This window comes from Anser cygnoides, chromosome 1 (genome assembly GCF_040182565.1).
Source record: "Anser cygnoides isolate HZ-2024a breed goose chromosome 1, Taihu_goose_T2T_genome, whole genome shotgun sequence".
Taxonomy (NCBI): domain Eukaryota; kingdom Metazoa; phylum Chordata; class Aves; order Anseriformes; family Anatidae; genus Anser; species Anser cygnoides.
In genome coordinates, this window is record NC_089873.1 from 61,676,302 (window position 1) to 61,695,066 (window position 18,765).

The 18,765-nt window shown below is 35.3% G+C and overlaps 1 protein-coding gene across 2 annotated transcripts in view; it reads right to left on the reverse strand.

The window, feature by feature from the left end:
• Window positions 1-18,765, reverse strand: part of KDM7A (lysine demethylase 7A) — a 63,724-nt gene that overhangs the window by 10,971 nt on the left and 33,988 nt on the right. For both annotated transcript variants that reach the window (XM_066997925.1, XM_066997918.1), the window contains exons 8-15: window positions 17,439-17,526; window positions 16,557-16,663; window positions 13,505-13,596; window positions 9,182-9,271; window positions 8,174-8,383; window positions 6,643-6,767; window positions 5,989-6,146; window positions 1,052-1,149 (exon numbers count right to left, since the gene is read on the reverse strand). In XM_066997925.1, the coding sequence (XP_066854026.1) occupies window positions 1,052-1,149; window positions 5,989-6,146; window positions 6,643-6,767; window positions 8,174-8,383; window positions 9,182-9,271; window positions 13,505-13,596; window positions 16,557-16,663; window positions 17,439-17,526 (968 nt within the window). The remainder of the gene's footprint in view (window positions 1-1,051; window positions 1,150-5,988; window positions 6,147-6,642; window positions 6,768-8,173; window positions 8,384-9,181; window positions 9,272-13,504; window positions 13,597-16,556; window positions 16,664-17,438; window positions 17,527-18,765) is intronic.

Below are 18,765 nucleotides of genomic sequence, written 5' to 3' on the forward strand. Positions count from 1 at the left end.
GACACATGTTGTCCCAGGTAACAGTTTCTCGTTCAAGCCAAAGACTATACATAATACTCAATAAAAGGCTTCAGAGTGGAAGATCAAAACATGGAGGAATCATAATTCTTCAAGACTGCTACCACTATCCCTGCCATCAAAACATAACTGGAATGACTAAGTCAGTGCAACAGATCACCAAGGGATGTTTTCAAACAATAGCTACATTCCTAGGAGCATCTTGTTAATCCTTGACACTTGTAAAGTGACATAAATGAGCAATTACATTGTAACTACAGTTCAATGTTAATTTAAAATAAAAGTTGTCTTGGTTTGCTAAGATCTTCTTCTCTACAATATAAAAACATAAAAAGGATTTAAAGGAGCTACTGAGATGCTTCATTTTGGATATATCATTACAAAAAAAAGCAAACAAAAATTATTATGCTAAATATTATTAGAAATTAGGAAGCAGGATATAGTAAAAATAAGAAAACAGTTGCACTAATACAGAACATTTTATTCAATGAGAGTGATCCAAAGGTGGCTACATGCTTGTAAACAAAAATATTTAGTATACTTGCAAAGAAATCACTACAGTGTAGGCATTCAAATGGAAGATCTCCATTTATGAGCAGTCTAAATCACCTCATTAGTGTTTAGCCAGTTAAGGTTATTTAAAAATTGAAGGTTTATAGGATTGTTTTCATTTAACTATTCTCTAAAATGAGTGTGGTAGACACTTATAATTCTAATGATGAAAGTTACATTTATTATGGAAGAAATAAACAAAGCAATTATTATCTATTTTCTCAGCCTTTGCACATTCCAGAGCAGGGTCATCCTTTGCCAACCCCACATTAATGGTAAACAAGATCATAATATTTGGCTCAAAAGGCACATCTTGCCATTTTCCTCAGTACTAGAAAAAATGAAGAATGAGACAGAAGGGTAGAGTGTGAAATAGTGTCTTGAACAAGAATTAAATATTTTGTTATTGCCCACATAAATTTGAAGTTCGCAAAGTATACTTAATTGCTTTGTTAACTTTTGTGACTTCTTCTAGCTATACCTGTGTAGTGCAATCAGGCTCAGATTCTTCTGAATCAGAAATATCAGAGTACTCTGAGGATCCATTCCTGAGTTCTGATTTCACACTTTCAAAGAACACTACGGAGAGAAAAAAAAATATATAAAACCCAACATTTATTACAAGTAATATTTAACAATTATGATGGAAGTAAAGAACACAAAATTCACATTTGATCTTTTTAACAGTCTTTATAAAGAAAGCACAACCCCATACTGATCTGACTCACAAGTCAAGTTTCCTCAAACTCTGAGTTGTCTACTGTTGACCAATAGCCTTGTGAATTGGCTCACTGGATGAAGCCAGTGGAAGAGAAATCGTGCAGCAGGAGCACAAATCTTTTCTCTCTCTTACAGATGGGAACACTGACAACCAGAAGCACCTCATTTGATTCCTGCTTTTGTATATGTAGATTGGAGTGAGAAGCGTGTCTCAGGAAGAACGGAGTAGGTTTCACTAGTTGCAATTCTACAGATTAAAAGTAATCTTCAGTATCATTCTTAAATTCTTTAAACATGAAATTTCCTTGTTTTAAAATAAGAGCAGTCAGAGAAACACTCATCATAAAAGTCAGAGGATATTAAATGACTTAAAGGTAAATGTATATATATATTTCACTGCGTTACTTGCAATTTTTCTTTCACATCACAGTTCACTAGCAATATTCTGAATGTTTTGTGTCACTGCAGAACTGTCAATCGGGAGTTAAAATGAAGACCTGTCACAGAAGCTTAAAATATTATTGTGATGACACACAATATACATGTATTGGTTTTCATCACATTGAGAACTGAAAAGGTAGGGGTGAAAAGGAAATACCAACCTTAGACACTTTTTGCTAGTAGTAAGATAAAGTACAATCAGAGAATGAAGTGTCAAAATAGACATCAAAAATAGTGGCACATGACACAATAATCTATCAAATACATCCACCTAGTAGTCCACATGGTTTATTTCTATAAGTGCTGAAGGAACTTGAATACGAAGTAGTTAAACTGCTATCACAAGTATTCACTTTTTAAGACAGCTTATGTTCCAAACCACAAATTGTAGGTGTTCAGAATCATCCAATACTGTATACCTGTGTCCATGCTGCTGGCTGAAGTCTTGGTTAAGTACAAATTAATGGAAGACTATAATATGCAGCTTATCTAGCAAATATGCTTTGGAGAAAAGCTATGACTCAGTGAAAAAATAACGAGTTTATAAATGTTTGTCAAGAAGCTAGTGGATAAAGAAGCACTTGAGAAGTTTTATGTTGCTTTTTTAAAAGTCTCAGCTAGGAAACTGAAACAAGTACCATATATTAAGTACTAACACAGATCAGAAATTAGTTCTGAAACAAAGACAAGTATAGTTAAAGTATTTTGCTTTTAACAGTTTAATATGCGGCTACATAAAGAGAATGCAATAATTTGTAATTCATTAGTTATTTAAGCATTAAAGATGTACCTGATACCCTACTTGTAGTAGGATTTTGTTTCTATTGTGGACTGTGGCAAAGCTCATAAACAGGCAAACATATTCCAAGTGATAGCATTAATTTCTAAACACTACATAAGCAGAAAGAGTCATTACATCATACATAAGAGTCAAAAGAAAGCTAAGAATGAAACAGAGTATCAGAAAGTGAATACAATGAACACCTGGAACTTAAGGTAGTACTAGAAAGAGCTGTGAGGGATATCCAAACACAGTAAATGAGCAACACAACTGTAAATGAATTTAGGCCAAATAATGTTCAACATATGACCATAAATATTCTAAATGACTATAGCTTTAAAAAAAATAAAATAAACAACACCACCAAGGGATTTCTGATGATAGTTTAAGTCTTTGGCTTAAGGTAATAAAAAGACAAACAAGATTCTAGGATAAGCAACAAAATAGATAATACAGAGAATGACACCATTACATAGCTCAATTTAATTCTCCATTGGAGTACTGCATCATGCCTTTTTCAAAAAAAAAAAAAAAAAAACAAAACACTGCTCCAAAGTTAGAGATGATTCAAAGGAAGGGGCAAGAACAATTAAGGACATGAAAATATGCTCACAGGTGGAGCTTCAGATCTTAGCCAAAACTTAATGTGTAAATAGTGAACCACAATTTAAAAAAAAATACAATTAATGAAGGCTCCTCAGGAACTACTGTCTCGTGGAATTGGAAATGCCTAACATTAAATCAACAAAACTATAAAGAAGAAATGCAAGCCTTCACAAAAATCTATGAGAAGGCAAATGATGTAGCAAGACAGAATAGGAACTGGACAAGTACATAATTAGTTAAATACAGAAAATACTTAGAGTTATAGAAGTAATGCTAACACAGAATCTCATACTTCAGAAGCCATCTTGCCTTCTCATAGAGATTAACTGATACCCTGCTAGGGAGAAACAAATTATTTGTCATCTACTTATTATCTGGCAATATGATCTAGACTGAACTGCTAAAGCCACCTAACATTACTGAGACATTTCTGGTTCATCTGGGACTGAGTACTAACATATGTAACAAACTGTATGAGTCTCAGGTTTGATCCAGTTTGGCTGTGCCAATATTCCCACATTAAGCCAAACCATTGACCCTTCTTTATTTTGCAAGGTGTGGGCAAAGCAATCAGAGAATACCTGCCCAGTTTTCTTTCTGCCTTATATTGCTCAAAATGCCACACAAACTGCGTTCCTCTAAACTCCCCTAAAAAAAAAAAAAAAAAAGACCAACAGCCCTTTTCATTTGTTTTCTTGTTGCTGTTTTCTACATTCCCCCACCAAAGATGCCTCTTGTTTTCTCACCCTTCACATGCAGGCTTCAGATACACTTACTGACATTCCCAAGAACACAGGACCCCTTTTTTAATTAACCTCTTTTTTAATAAAAGTAATTTTTTTGTAATTGAGCTTTTAAAAAAATCAGTGTAAATATACATACTGTTTTTTCTTGGGTATTTTTGTTGTTTTCTGTTTATTTGTTTGTTTCCATTACTTTGGTATTTACTGTTATTACCTTATAAAGAACTAGTCTACCCTCAAGTAAATTTATGGCTCCACATGATACCAGAGAATGTGAAGAATACTCTAAAAATTCTGTGAATGAAAGCAGTCATTATCTATAAGATCAGGCTAGCCTACTGTGAATTCCCCCCCAAAAAATAAATTGAGAAAAAAAAAATCTTAAATCACCTTCCCTCTATCCACAGGAAGTATCTTGCTCTGTTAAGTGCCATGCTGTATCTTTGTCTCTCTGATAACACTGGGTCACCATTTAGAACCAGAATCTTGGCAGGACACACAAAGCTGTATAGTCTGACCTGTTTAAAGGCATCTCTCTATAGACTTTGCCTCTTGGCCTAAATCCCAGTAAGAACAATGGAAGGCAGCAGCCTGTTATAGAAACAGGTTGTTCCATTATGGAATTCTCTGCAGAAGAAAAATTTCTCCCTTTCTGCAACCTTCACTTACGGCATAATAACATAACCAGAAATAGGTGATGTTCCCTTAATAGGGACATATGAAGACTCTCACAATTCAATTACAAATATTAGTGAAAGTCCTGAGTACTCAATTTCTGGAAGAACAATCTGAACATTCACTTTTAGTCCCAAATACATTTCTTAGATTTAGATGCAAACTGCTAAATTCTAGCTGTATCAAGTAAGAGCAAAGACTTTGAAGAAAATCTACAATTTCTGTATATGATTGAATCTTCAATGCAAGTGTAAAACTTAGTTTAATTTTTAAAGTGGAAAAACAACATTATACCTAGCCTTCACTCAATTAGCCATTTGCCTTTTTGGTTCATGAGCACACAAGGGACGTTTTTTCTGTGCAGATTTTTAAATCTTGTCCTCTGTGACCTTTGGAAGCACAGTCAACAGGGATTAGAAATTGCTTTGTTAGTGAAAATAATTAAATATTTTATCCAGGCTGACAATGGACTCATAAATGTTGTTACAGATGTGCAGGAAGCCAAGGGAACTGCAAGTCTCTAGAGGAGTCTTGTTATCTTATAAATGTTGACCTCCGTTTCCTAATACATATCCTCTGAACCCCTGGTAAGCTCTACTGTGAAAGGATGTGACTTTTATAATTAAACAGAAAGATGAAGAAACTATGTCAAGAACCAACTTGTCCCTGTACACAGATAGCATTATTAAAAATAAGCACTGAAAACAGGTATTCTATATTGATACTTTACTAATACACTTTGTGATCAGCACTGTTGAACACTTGGCAGGAAGACTTGAGGCTACAGAAAGGCCAAGGAAGATCAACTCCTAGTGATGGATGGTTTAGATATAAAGTATTGGAAAAAGGGACTGAAGTGTTTTTACATACAGATAATGATAAATTCTCCCCCAACTTTGCACATAACTGCTAAGGTTGAAAGTGTAAGATTTTATTAATGCTAAGTTATGTTTCTTCGCCTTTATGGAATAAACCCATTCATTAGCAAAACACACAAAATCATATGAGCAAGTATGTAATCACCAAATGGAACAAAAAAATGAAAGATGACTTGGGCTTGAAATTATCTGCATTTTATCTTTTATTCTCTAGAGCGAATGATATGTAGCAATTTTGGTCAAAAAATCAGCACTCTCATATTATGAAACAAAACTAAATGAACAAATATCTTATACTCAAATACTCATCTAGAAAACCAATTAAACATCCACTCTGAAAGATGCTGTATTCACAGTATTCAAGATGGCACTAACATAAAAAGATGAGTTTTACCTTTCAACTCTATGCTGTTGTTAGCTTCTTCGGTAGACCAATAATATTTGACGAATCTATTATTGTAACTTAATGCTACTTCACTGATCTATTAGTTTATCCTCTCTATACTTAGGTAAAATTTCAGTAAACTCAAGACCATTAAAACATTGAACTGACAAGGCTTAGAGAGAAGCTTACTGTTCAGTGGTTTCTGGGCATCTGTATTCCCTCCTCCTTCAAATCCTGAGGTCTGGACTTCTCTCTTAACAGCCGTCTTTTTCGACCTTGTCCTGTCATCTTCGTCTTCACTATCTGCCGTGTAAAGACTTCGATCTGTAAATGGGCGTCTCTCATCTCTGTCTCACAAGAAAAACAACATACTATTCTTACAAACCTGAAGCAATTGTCTTCTCTTCCTTAATTATTTATGTCACCCTTGAGATAGTAACAGTAACATTCTCTTATGCTCATCTCTTTGTTCTGAACTGCACATATTTCCATTTTGTTCCCTGTACAACTGTCGCTACCATAAAGATGCAAAGTTTGACACCATAATATTTTTAATGAGAATCACTGTAATATAGTGACCCAACCTAGCAACTGAATGAAATGTCATAGCAAAGGAACGTGTAAAGCATTTCCTCCTCTTCACTCCGTAACTGTGGCTCCACTAGGGGACAGCAGACACAATAGACAAGACATTCCTTCTATACTCCTAACACGAATCTTACTTGTAAGAGAGAACTTAGAGCTTCATAAACAGAAAAAAAAAAAAAATACTTTTACTAAAAAATTAGCATGCTCTGGTCCATAATGACTAGGAACAAGTGATCCACAAACAATGCTTTGTACCTAATTATTCTTCCATTTGACAGCAGAAGGCGAAGATCGTTGTCTTTTGTTCGCCATTCAGGTACTGTAGAAGATGGCTGAAAGGGCTTGTTAAATCTCCCATTCAGTTTCGAGTTTGCTGTATCCTAAAGAAGTAAAAGCAATGTTGCTTATTATTTATTTCTATAAATTAAATTGCTTTTCCTGCACTCCACAAAAGCTTAAGCTCAGCACCAGGACAGTTACACATTTCTGATAACCAACTGAAGAAAGCTCAAGAAAAATATGTTCAGATGTAAAAAAACAACAGACTGCATCTTCTTCCTTAAATCATCTACAGCCTCCTGAACCACCTGCAATAGCTACAATATGTCTATAATACTCCTTTTGGGTTTTCTTTGGAGAAGCTGGGACAGAGACTGATAAAGCAACTCCTGGATTGGACATCTGGTCCCTGGAATTAGTTCCCAAACTTATTCATAGGACAGCAAAATGTTCATTATGGAAAGTAACCTGCCATAAGTAAAACCCTCTTAGCTCAAAGCAACTCGTGTCTGACACATGCTCTGAAATAATCAATGATAGACTTATGTGCCAAACACAGAGTATGTAAAAGAGTGTTGTTTTTTTAAAAATGATTACAAACAGTATTTTTCTATATCAAGTGGCAATGGCTAATACTCCTAAATATTTTATTTTAAAAACAGCTTGTAGCAATGAACTGCACAGGTCAACTATTTGTGCTAAATTTCAAGCTCAGCTTCTTTTCTTTGGGGCCTAAATGCATGCCTCTTCGTCATGTCTTAGGAAGTTCAGTACGAGAACAACTTAGTATTTCTCCACTATCACAGCCAACACATTCATCTGCATTTCTTATTCTCAGAAAGTTACTTATTTCCATATTTGCGTTTTTTCCCATTTGTGCTTCATTTTTTTGAAAATAACGTCATCAAACCTGAAAAAAAAGAATATTTCAAGAGACTACATATATTTCACTCATTCTCTCTGTGATGCTGTTGTAATACAACTACACAGTTCACTGTCCCACAATGGAGACCAAAGGCAACCTTAGGCTTTCTGGTAGGGAGTCATAGTCATGCAGGAAATAGGAGCATGAAGGAAAAATGAGGCTAAACAAATTACAGTAATTGAACTATAACATACAGCTACTTAAAAGCACACAGGGAAGCAAGTCTGGCCTAGAGCTTCACAGAACTGAGGCTTTGCAAGCTCCCTTTCTGAACAGAACTGATTCAAAGTAGGATTTGACAGCTACAGCTGTCTTATTTGAAAAACTATACTTGCAGTAGGTGAGATTCAGGGCACTTTCAAAACCAAAATGTTGAAGGAATGTCCACAAAAGGTATCAAGGAAGAGAGAAATTTCTATCAGAAAAATCTGAAAGAAAGAAATTGAAGACCTACCCATGGCTCATATAGCCAAGAGTAATAGCCTGTGTTTTTATGCATATTTAAATTTTTTCCCTTTCAACAAAGATTAGAAATTTCTTATGTTCTGGTTTTGCTTTTCTTTCACGTAACATAATACTTGCCTCCTCCCAAGGTGACATCTCCAGCCTTTTCAGTACCTCCCTTGTGTGGAGTTCCAAGATGTCCAGGTTGGAAGGAGTTTTGGTAGCATGGTCTCGCAGTTTCCTCACTCTTCGTCTGGAGTGGTGAGGAGAAGCTGTTTCATGTGAAGACCGTGACGCTGCACACACACCGAGAATTCCCTGAGTTTTAGCTGGTTTGTTGTTTTCCTCCTTTAATTAAAAACACATATTTCAGAACAGTCACATAGGGACAAATCCACATATTTAAGTGCTGCTTCCCACTCGTCTAATGGAATATAAGTTATACAAATAAAATTTTTAGACCTCTTCGTGAAGTACTACATATTTGCTATGGACTTATACACAAGCCTTAGTTACACAGTTTCTCTTTCCCATTTGGGGCTTTTAACCTCTCCCGTAACAGAAGTGCAGCACCAACATACAAGGTAGGGCATACATGCACTGTACCCAATAGATCACTATTCTCTTCAGATTTCAGTACTCCTCTCTCCATAGGCAAATGTAGGAGCTTTCGATATTAATCAAAATTAAAGAATAAAAGAGTGAAGGGGGGGGGAGAACAAAATAGTTGACAACCAGATCACAACAAACAAGTCAGTAGAAGAATGCAATACGAACGGAATTTCAAATGAAACTACCAGTTATAAGTGGTACAAGTGGTAACATTTTAGAAATATTGATCTACAAATAGTTTCACCATTAAAATGTGTGGATTTTTTTTTTAAGAATTACATAAAAAACCCTTGTTACACATTTTCTTTATCTCAAACACCAAAAGCATTGTATTTCCAACAGTTTTACTCTTGATCTTCAACTAGAAAATGAGAAATGAAATTTTCTCATTTTTCTATGAGAAAATATATTAAATATAAATAAATATTTACTTTGAATAAAGAGGTGAATAAGGTCAAATTAATGCATAGCTACCATGGAATGCCCTGATTCAAAGATTTTTCCTGCAGACTTTAGTGTTGCCTCTGTTCTTACCTCTACAGAACGAATCACTTTTGAGAGCTCTTTTATGAGATGTCCAGGCCTAATGTTGTCTGGAATTTCAAAGGCATGTTCTGTTACAAGCTGTATGCAAAGGATTGAGAAAAGGCAATTAATTCTTTTTTTCCCCTTCAGATAAAAGCAGAAGTAGTACAAAATAAATGAAACTACAGGGAAAAAAAAGTTTGAAGGGAAGAAGCCAGATTGATTTCTTTTAATAATTACAGCAAACTGCCAGGACAGATGCATAAACACGCTGAACCTTCAAGTCCAAGATTTAGAAGGGAGCAGATATCCCTCAGTGTCTGACGTTCAGGATATATAAAGGTAGGCTCAAAGTCAGCCATCCCACAGCTTCTAGTATCTCTAAGAATCTAAAGAAGTGGTTATACAGAGCTATTCTGATAATCATTTACATCATTTTATTTCTCTGTAATTAACTTCTTTTTTTTTCCCCCTTTAGCATGGTCAGTATTGAGTCACACTTAGCAAACTCAGAATGATGACCTTCAAAAAAACCTAAAGGCTAACAGAATTTCACTATGACAAAATTTATTCTTAATGGTAAATCAGGAATAGCAATGAGTAACCAACAAGCAGATTTTGGACATCTGCCTCACATTTCACTTTTTAAACGACCTCCTTAGCTTATTTAAAATGTGGTAGGTTGGAGAAAGCTATTCAAAATCATTCCCTACAAAAACAACTTGGGACACCATAATAGTTTATGTTCCCTTTAATCCTCTGAAACAGTATCATAGCACAGACAGATCTACTATATATTTATTACTAATCTGAGCAAGTCCAAACACTCTACAGTTAGATCTAGTAAAACAAGTTTAATATTTTGTATGTACAGTTTAAATTTGCCCCAAGACACCTTTAGTTAATATTAAACAGATGAAACACTTGCACATAGACCAGAATGACTGTCATGAATTCTGGTATCCCCTTAATTGACTATTTAAACAGAAAAATGTCTCTCAAACACTTTCAGCCATTCACACTTCAAAAATGAGGTTCGGCAGCAAAATTATTGCTAGAAGCAATTCGATACTGTAAGTATATTTCATTGAATCTGGCTTCCTCTCAGTCATTTAAAACCAACCAGATGTATAACCTTGATATACTCATTTCAGTGTCATTAATGATACAGGGAATATTAAATCTGCTGGTATTATTTACAATTGTTCATTCACCGGTGCATCACCTCTACACATTCACTCTTGGGAACACAGCACCTCTGGCACCACACAGTATAATTGTTCCAACAAATTAATGGTTATTTTAGGACCTTTCAGTCCTTTCTACATAAAGACTCTCCCAAAAAGCCTTCCTGTCCATGAGGACTTGAAGAAGAAGAGACTCTGATGCAATTTTATAAAACACTGACTGGAAAGCTTCTCTGGCTTAAAAATACTGGCAAGCCTTACTAAATCAACCATAGTTGAAGAAGAAATACATTATTTTGCAAGTAAAATCTGTAATAACTCTTTGAACAAATTAAATTCCATTGGCAAACTCACTTGTTTGTTACTATAAAAGGTATCTCTTTACATCAAAGCTTTCTCAACTAAGCTGTGGTCAGAGTAATTATGAAAAAAGTCCATCCAAGCAACTAAAATATGCCAACAAATTCAAATTGATATATCAGGCTAACAGTTTGACAGCAAGAACAGATGGGCAGGAAATACGAATACCTAGAGATACCACGTCTAAAAAATTATCATCATTATTATGTAGCTTGTTTTAAAGTTGTCTCTGCATGCTGACTCCTGGAAACTCTTTGGGACTGAGGAATTCTCTTTTAGTAGGGTGAATAGTAGCAACAAAATTGACTAAGTATGTCAGGCATTACAGATAAAGAAAATAATGGAAAAACCTGTAATAGACTGAAAAACTTCAAGAAATCATTTTGTACATATTGAAAATAAACAGTTGATCAAGAAACCTATTTTAAAATCAAGATGTACAAAAAGTCCTGGTAGGCATAAAAATCCACAAATCTTTAGAAATTAGCATTGAAATTAAGCATACTGGTACCTAAAAATACGAACACAACCGAATGCCCATTCCTTGGGGGGGGGGGGGGGGAAGGTTTTTCTTTTTCCCCCCTCTTAAAACAGCTGTTAAAAACAACAACAAAAAAAACCCACAACAGAACAGTTGCCCAAAATAATCTTACTGGTACATGGATCAAGCATCTTAAAAATAGAAACTGAGACCTGTTGCTTATATAAGTTGGAAGGAAGCCAGAGCTAAGATCCAAGAGCTCAAACGACTGGTTAGGTCATCATCTTTACTGTGTCTATCAACTAACCTGCTCGCTGATGATCTGCACTAAAGTAATCAGAACATATACCTATCAATAAAAACCTTGCACAAGCTCAATTCAAATCAAGACAAGAAAACTAAGATTATTTTAGTAGCACTCCGTCACTATTCTCAGCATCTTGTAACTCTTGGCATTTTTTAAACATTGCAGAAATGAAGATACTGCTGCTTTGCTGAAGATGAGTTTAAAATGCTCGAACAAGTAGTTCACAGCAATACACTAACATAATTCACTTGTCTTGAGAAGACATATTCCATGATAGGAATGTGAAACAACATGAGTAGGCTTCCCATTTGTAGACTATTCATTTTTCATTTCTTTCTCAGAATCTGTCTGAAATCCTCACCATGAACAGATGATATAGCAATGTACAAAGCTCTTCCTGTCTTCTGCTGCATACAGCTACAATCCTAACATGCACATGGTCTGCTGCGAAGAAAACATCAGCTCACTTATGAAGCAGCAGCTAAAAAAGGTGAAGGCAAGCTACAAAACATGATAGCAGGTGGACAGCAGACCATGTTCTCAATAGAGCACGAAGGCTGTGCAGTTGCCTCACAACTGAAGTGTCTTCAGCCAGTGGTTTGGGAATACTCACTGATCTCATTAGTAAGCATCTGAAATGCAGCATCTGCAATTATTATTTTTTTTTCCACAGAAAAGTAGGAAACATGCCACATTCTAGACAGAATATTACTCAAACCATTTAATTAACTACTAGACACTACACTACACAGACAACAATACTATACTACGGCAATCTATAAAAGAGGAATTCCAATCCAACTTCAAGTAAAAACAAGGATTTATATAGGTTATGTTTCTCGTTTATCAAGTTAGATTAATCAGCTTGTTTATTTGCCATGCCATGGATGCAGAGAGAGCTTGGATTCACAGATGGTTTAGTATCTTAGGCACAACCTCCTGTAAATACTGCTATACTGCTTACTAGCAGGATTTGACCCAGAACGGCACACCGGAGAACCAGTTCTGAAGTGTTACAGGTGTACCTTTCCTTCACCCTCTGTAATCAGTAATGCTATACAGGCTGGACTTGAGCTGATTACACATGGCGTTAACCACCTCTACATTTACACCTCGTCATCAGTTCCATGAAGCTTACTATGCTGGATACAGCATTGTGTGAATAGGATACCTGATGTAATACAAGAAATTCTCTTCCAAGGAGAACTTGTGGGCAGAAAGACCAAACAAATCTCCAGGAGCCAGTTCAGGTCAGTGAGGCCAGCAACAAACTAGAATTAATAAACTCAGTCAGAACCAAACTGACTGTCTGAACAGCGTTTCCTAGAAGCACAGGTTCCAAGAGGGCTCATTAGCTCAGACACTTAAAAAAACACACAAAACAAACAAACAAAAAAACCATAGAGTTAAGGCCTGGTCCAGTGCTGTGCCAAAACAAATAAGCCTTCCTAGAGAGCAGAGCACCAGCAAAGCCAGCACAGAAAACGTATTAATGATTTTACAAGCCAGCAAACGTTCTGGAGGGACAGTACTCAACCAAAGTCAATATCCTCAATCTAAACTGACTCTTCAGCAATATACGTGTACCTGAAATGTGCTCTCCAAAGCACTGACATCAATGGAAAATCCTAATATCAGGGCATTCCAACCTTCCATTGCCTCAGATGAGGATGAATTGACTGTATAAACAGACCTATTAGAAAAAACTCCCACTGGCTTATTTTGAAGGATTCTTATCCCATACTGCAGTGAAGCATGATTCTGTTTCTATCAGCTACAATACAAGAGCTTATTCATTAACATCATAGTCATAGAAATTTGTCATGATGACTCTTCCCCAGATCAGCAGCACATACTTTCACTCTCCATAGTCTTTCAGTACTCAATAATGGAAAAAAAAAATCTTAAATATGAGAAGGACACAAACCTTCACTTATTTCTAAATCAAAACAGAGTTCACCAAAATAGCAAACAAAATCAGTCTCACTCTTTCTTACCTCTTTTTTCATCCATAATTTTAAAGCAGTAAGTAAAGCCTTCACTCCTTGCACTAAATAGCTTGGAGGCTGGAAACCATCTTCCCTCAGTTCTAAAAGGGATATAGATAATAATTTAGAAATTCACTAAGTGAAAACAGTAGAATGATACCCACAGCCAATGAAGTTGTCATTATGCAACAGCCCAAGAAAAGGAAAAATTGTGTAAGCAAGTGAAATACTACATCCTGTATTTGCATGCATACTGTAACAAAAACAAAACAAACAAATAAACAAAACCCACAACCTCACAACCTAAAGCAATTCTACATAACATCTTTTTTCTTGGCTTCTTCTTGGGCAATTTAGAAATTTTACAACATACTACACTTCATTTGGAATAAAACAGATCTACAGTGTAGAAGAAAAATGTTATTTGAAGAAACAAATAACCTGTTTTGTTCAGAAACATTTTAGTCAATGGGGACCAGAGGTACATAGGATGGGACGCATCTCTCCATTGGAATTCCTACTGCTTATTCCCATACATGCAGCAAATAGTTCACACTTTAATACCAGAGTTCTCCTTCTTAGTGTACATCATTTTTGCTCCAAAGTAAGAGTGGGGAAAGAGAAGAAGTACAACACTCTGCTACAAAAGCTGTTGTTGTTAAGAAAGCTGGTGCTCCCAAGTGATCACAATTCCTTTTAAAATTTCCCTTTTCCTTCATGGGAAAAAGGAAGAGAAAAGGCAAATACTCCAGAAAGTCAAGAGTAGACTGGAGACTCTTCCTATGCTCCTGAAAAATACTTCCTCCTGTCAATAAGAAATGAATAAGCCCTAGAACTATTTTTTTTTCTTTTTATTTGTTAAAAAAAAAATACACTAATAAAGTTATGTATTAGTCCAGTGGCAGAAAAAGGAAAGTTCTGCTACTTAACAGCTGTTTATCTCTCCAATATGCCTCCTACTTTTTAAAGGGTGTGAGAAGGAGTGGCAGGCCTTTGAGCTGCAGCAAGAGTCTTTCTGCCTACTAGCTGACTCAGTAAAATTTTGAGAATACAATGCAGCACCACAGACTGGACTTATTTTTTTTTAGCTGCAGTAAAAAAAAAAAAAAAAAGGGACTGTGTTACATAAGAATAATCAAAACCAATCAGCATTGTACAGATGAAAAAGTCACTTATTCTTAAGTCCCTAGAACTACAGAGTAAAGTTTAGGTGAATGGCACAACACTTATAGCATTATAATATACTTTTTACCAACAAAAAGACAAAATCAAAAGGTTTATGACTGCTTGTTATCCTTTCATAAAAAGAAGCAGAAAAACACAGTGCACTGATTTTGCTAACTGACGTGAATTTCACAAAGTACTGCTAACAACCATGTGTTCAATGCATTACAAGCTATTACCTTTCACAGCTGAACTGATATCATCCCTTATTTTAAAAACAAAGGATTCTGACTGGCAAACACGTGAGCCATATAAGCCTCGATGCCAAAACCCAACATAATCATTACATTAGCCATGAAAGCCTCAATTTTGATTTTTCATTATAGGTTTATAGATCTTACCAGTGTTCTGCAGCAAAATACCTGCTAAGCCACAGCTGAAAAATAACATGAAAATATGCTTCATGACCCTCCCTTAAGAACCACATGTCACAAGAGGCTCCTAGTATATCTGCTCAAGTAAGGAGGTGCATAATAAAAGAGGGAAACATGTAGAGATGAAACATGTAGTTAACTAGATTACTTAGAAACATTTATCCCACTGATTTTCCAGCAGAAATATAGCTCCTACATCTTCTGTCGTGTTTTTAAATTTCAAATACCCAGGTGTGAGACCGACAAAAGCAAACTTTCAAGAAGAAAACAATCTTTCTTGGAAGCAAAAAAAAAAAAATCTTTAAGTTTGTTCAGTTAAATTTCTGAATTGTTTTAGTTTCATCCAGAAACTCTAAATACTCATTTAGGAAACTAGAGTTGTTCAACGCCTTCATTTGCTGAAAGAAGAACAGATCATTTTCAAGGTTTTTACCTTAGAAAAAGGTTTTGTGAGAGTGCTCTTTTAAAGCAAATGCTGAATTCAGCAATATCCTCTCCGAAGGTTTATTTCTCTCCTTTGAAATATGGTATTTATTAATAAGATTAAACAGAGGTGGCAGAGGGCAAGATATTTGATGCAAAAGAAGGTGAAGTCAGGCATTCTCTCAGCCTCAATTATACATGGGTATAGATATATGAGTTAAAGGACTAGATGAGGAAGTTTGGAAAGGACTGTGAACTGTCAAGAACAAAAGCCTGTTGAGATGTCTACCGATAAACATCAATATCAGCGATTTAACACTGCTCATAAGAACCAATAGATCTTTCCTACAAAAATCCTCATGAATGCCTTCCCCTTAACAAGAAAGAGCAGAAGACAACAGGTAGTTTTACTGAAAAGGTCCAAGGAAATTGTAAAGGTGCAAGAAAACCTTTACATTCAACTGTGAAGTCACCAAGAAGCAGCCACAGGCATAAACTAGTGGGATCATTTAGAGAGCGTTGTTTGCTGAAAGGAGAGAAAGACTACCAAAGGGTATTCAAGACCTTAAGTGACACACTGAAATAACTTTCATATCTGCCTTAACAAGACCTTGTCAGATAATGGAAAATTAATCCTATCTGGCTGATAGCCTAATTGCACTGTGCTAGAATCTCCGATATTCTAGATCATCAGGACAGAGTATCTTCGTTGACCAGATACACCATTAGCATTAAATGAAAAGCACTAATAAACAATTCAAAGGTGTCAGTAGCGTTCTACAAAACGTTAGTTACACACATCACTACCTACACTAAGAATTCTGCACAGTGCAAGTTACCCTAAAAAGCTTGTACTAAGAACTGCTGAATCTAGAACTGTAACAGTGCAGTATTTACCAAAATCTGTTTAAATACTATCTGGTTTTCCAAAAAAAAAAAAAAGTCTCACCTGTTCTCATAGCAGCAACATAATTTCCTCCACTGTCAACTGAACAAAAAAGCAGACATATGTATATCTCTTGAAACTGGACAAAGATTACCTTTTAACGTTTCCAGTAAGTTTTTGGCCACAAACCAACAGATGGCTTCAAAGAAAGGAAATTTGAAAAGATCTGGGGTTTTTAGCCTCTTCTCCATTTCATAACACCTGAACAAATAGAAATATCATTTAAAAACATTCACATTATCTGATTTATTATTCAAGCATGTAATCATTCAAATTGATATAATGTCCAAAATAAAATAAAATAGGCATGGTCATGTTAAATAAAAGAAGTACCACAAATTTAAATCCCAACAAGACCACAGACAAGATTCAACTCTGGTCTCATCCAGGCTCTGACCTTATCAAGTTTGACTGCTGCACTTCTAAGAATAAAGTTGGACTTCATAAAACTAGGATACAAACCCAGTGTGTGATCTTTTAACAGATGGAATTTTATCAGGATTCCACTGTAATAAATAAAAACAATATGTTTAGAAGACAGCTCCACATCTTGGACAAAAGCTAAACACAGCTGCCCTTTGAGCAATGCTGACTTGAGGATGCTCATTTCAACTCAGTGTTGCACACCTGGGCTTGCTCAGCTTTCGTTTTCTTGCTTATACTAATCACCAAAGTATGGCGGGGAGTGGGATTTTTGTTGTGCTGGTGTTTTTGTTTTGTTGGTTTGTGTGGTTTTTTTTTTATTATTATTATTATTATTATTAAATTTGTGCATATTCGTCATTTTGCTTTTAAAACAAGCTTTGCAGAAGTGAAACAAGAGTATGTGCTGGGCTTAGTCTAACTGAAAATGCCACTATTGTCTGTTTTGAGAGCCTGTACCCATCTGATCCTGGTTACAAGCATGAAGAAAAGTATCTACCGGAAAAAATATCCTACTTACTGAGGAAAAGGTATAGTAAGAGTCGAGACTAACCTGAGCTGCATGCCAATGTTGAGGTTGTGCAAAAAATTTCCTCCAAAAGCCATACAATCCTGAGATGTGAGCACAGCATGAATCCAGCCTGAAATGAAAGATTCAGAAACTTAGTAAATACATATAAATTATTATAGGAAAGATGTTTTTAAATACTTGCATGTACATATTAAAAATCATTTAAAATATTGTATGTCAAACCAAAAAAAAAAAAAAAAAGAAAATTAGTATTCTACACCAGGAACAAATATTCTTGACTTTAATAACATGTAGTTTAGATTTCTGAAACACTTTCTAATGGAAATGTAGTTTTCTAAAGGAGTTACAAGCAGACAAAGGCATTCAAGACATTTTGACTGGGTAGGAGCTTTGGGTGGCAGAGGGGGAAAGACAGAACACCACTGATTCTTTAAGTAAAAAGTCCCGGAAGTTTTCCTTCCAATCAGCAATAATAAGTGAGTTACTGTGGGGAAAAAAAAGCATGCTGAACAATAAAGTAATAAAAATAAAAAAGAAATTATATTACTTTTCATGTTTACATGTTCCTTACAGTAACCAAAAAATTTGCACAACTTTAAAAAAAAAAAAAAGTAATGTAGCAATACCGTGTTTTTTCTACTAGGAATTCAGAAATAGTTCTATAAGTTATTCCCAGTATAGCCATTCTAATTTTAGCGAAACTAATGATCAATTTAAAACCCAGTCTAGGTACTCTGACTATGCTAATTTGTCACATATTTGAAATATTGTCCTCATGAACTCTACAATTTACTATGGCAAAGCATGGCCAACATTACACTATTAATCTAGCTGATTACCACTCAATAATTTCAATTAAGTACACAAAAGAACATATTGGCTTCCTAGTTAAAAATAGTTGCATTGAAATTTTATCCTGTGCAGTTTTAACGTAAATAAACTAAAAATATAGAGAGTTCTCTTTTCCAATGCTTTTTCTGATTTTACATGCATACAGACCTTTCTGTATGCAACAATAGACCAGCTGGCCATGAATTTGGAGATTACCTCATGGTTTAACTGAGCACAGGCAACATGTACAAACACAGGAAGCTCCTCAACCTGATGCAAGTTCAGCCCAAATCACAAGCAACTATACCGTGCCCTCATTCAGCTAAAAACAACCAGTTCTAGTTGTTGTGGTACCACATACAAAAAGACCTGAAACTAGTAACTACGCTGAGTAACCAACATACCTTCTATGTTTCCTGTGAATGAAATTACAGAACGGAATATAAAAGACTGAAGGGGACAATGGCAAAAGCAATCTAAGGATTGGCGTTTGTAATTGTTGTTGTTGTTTGTTTTA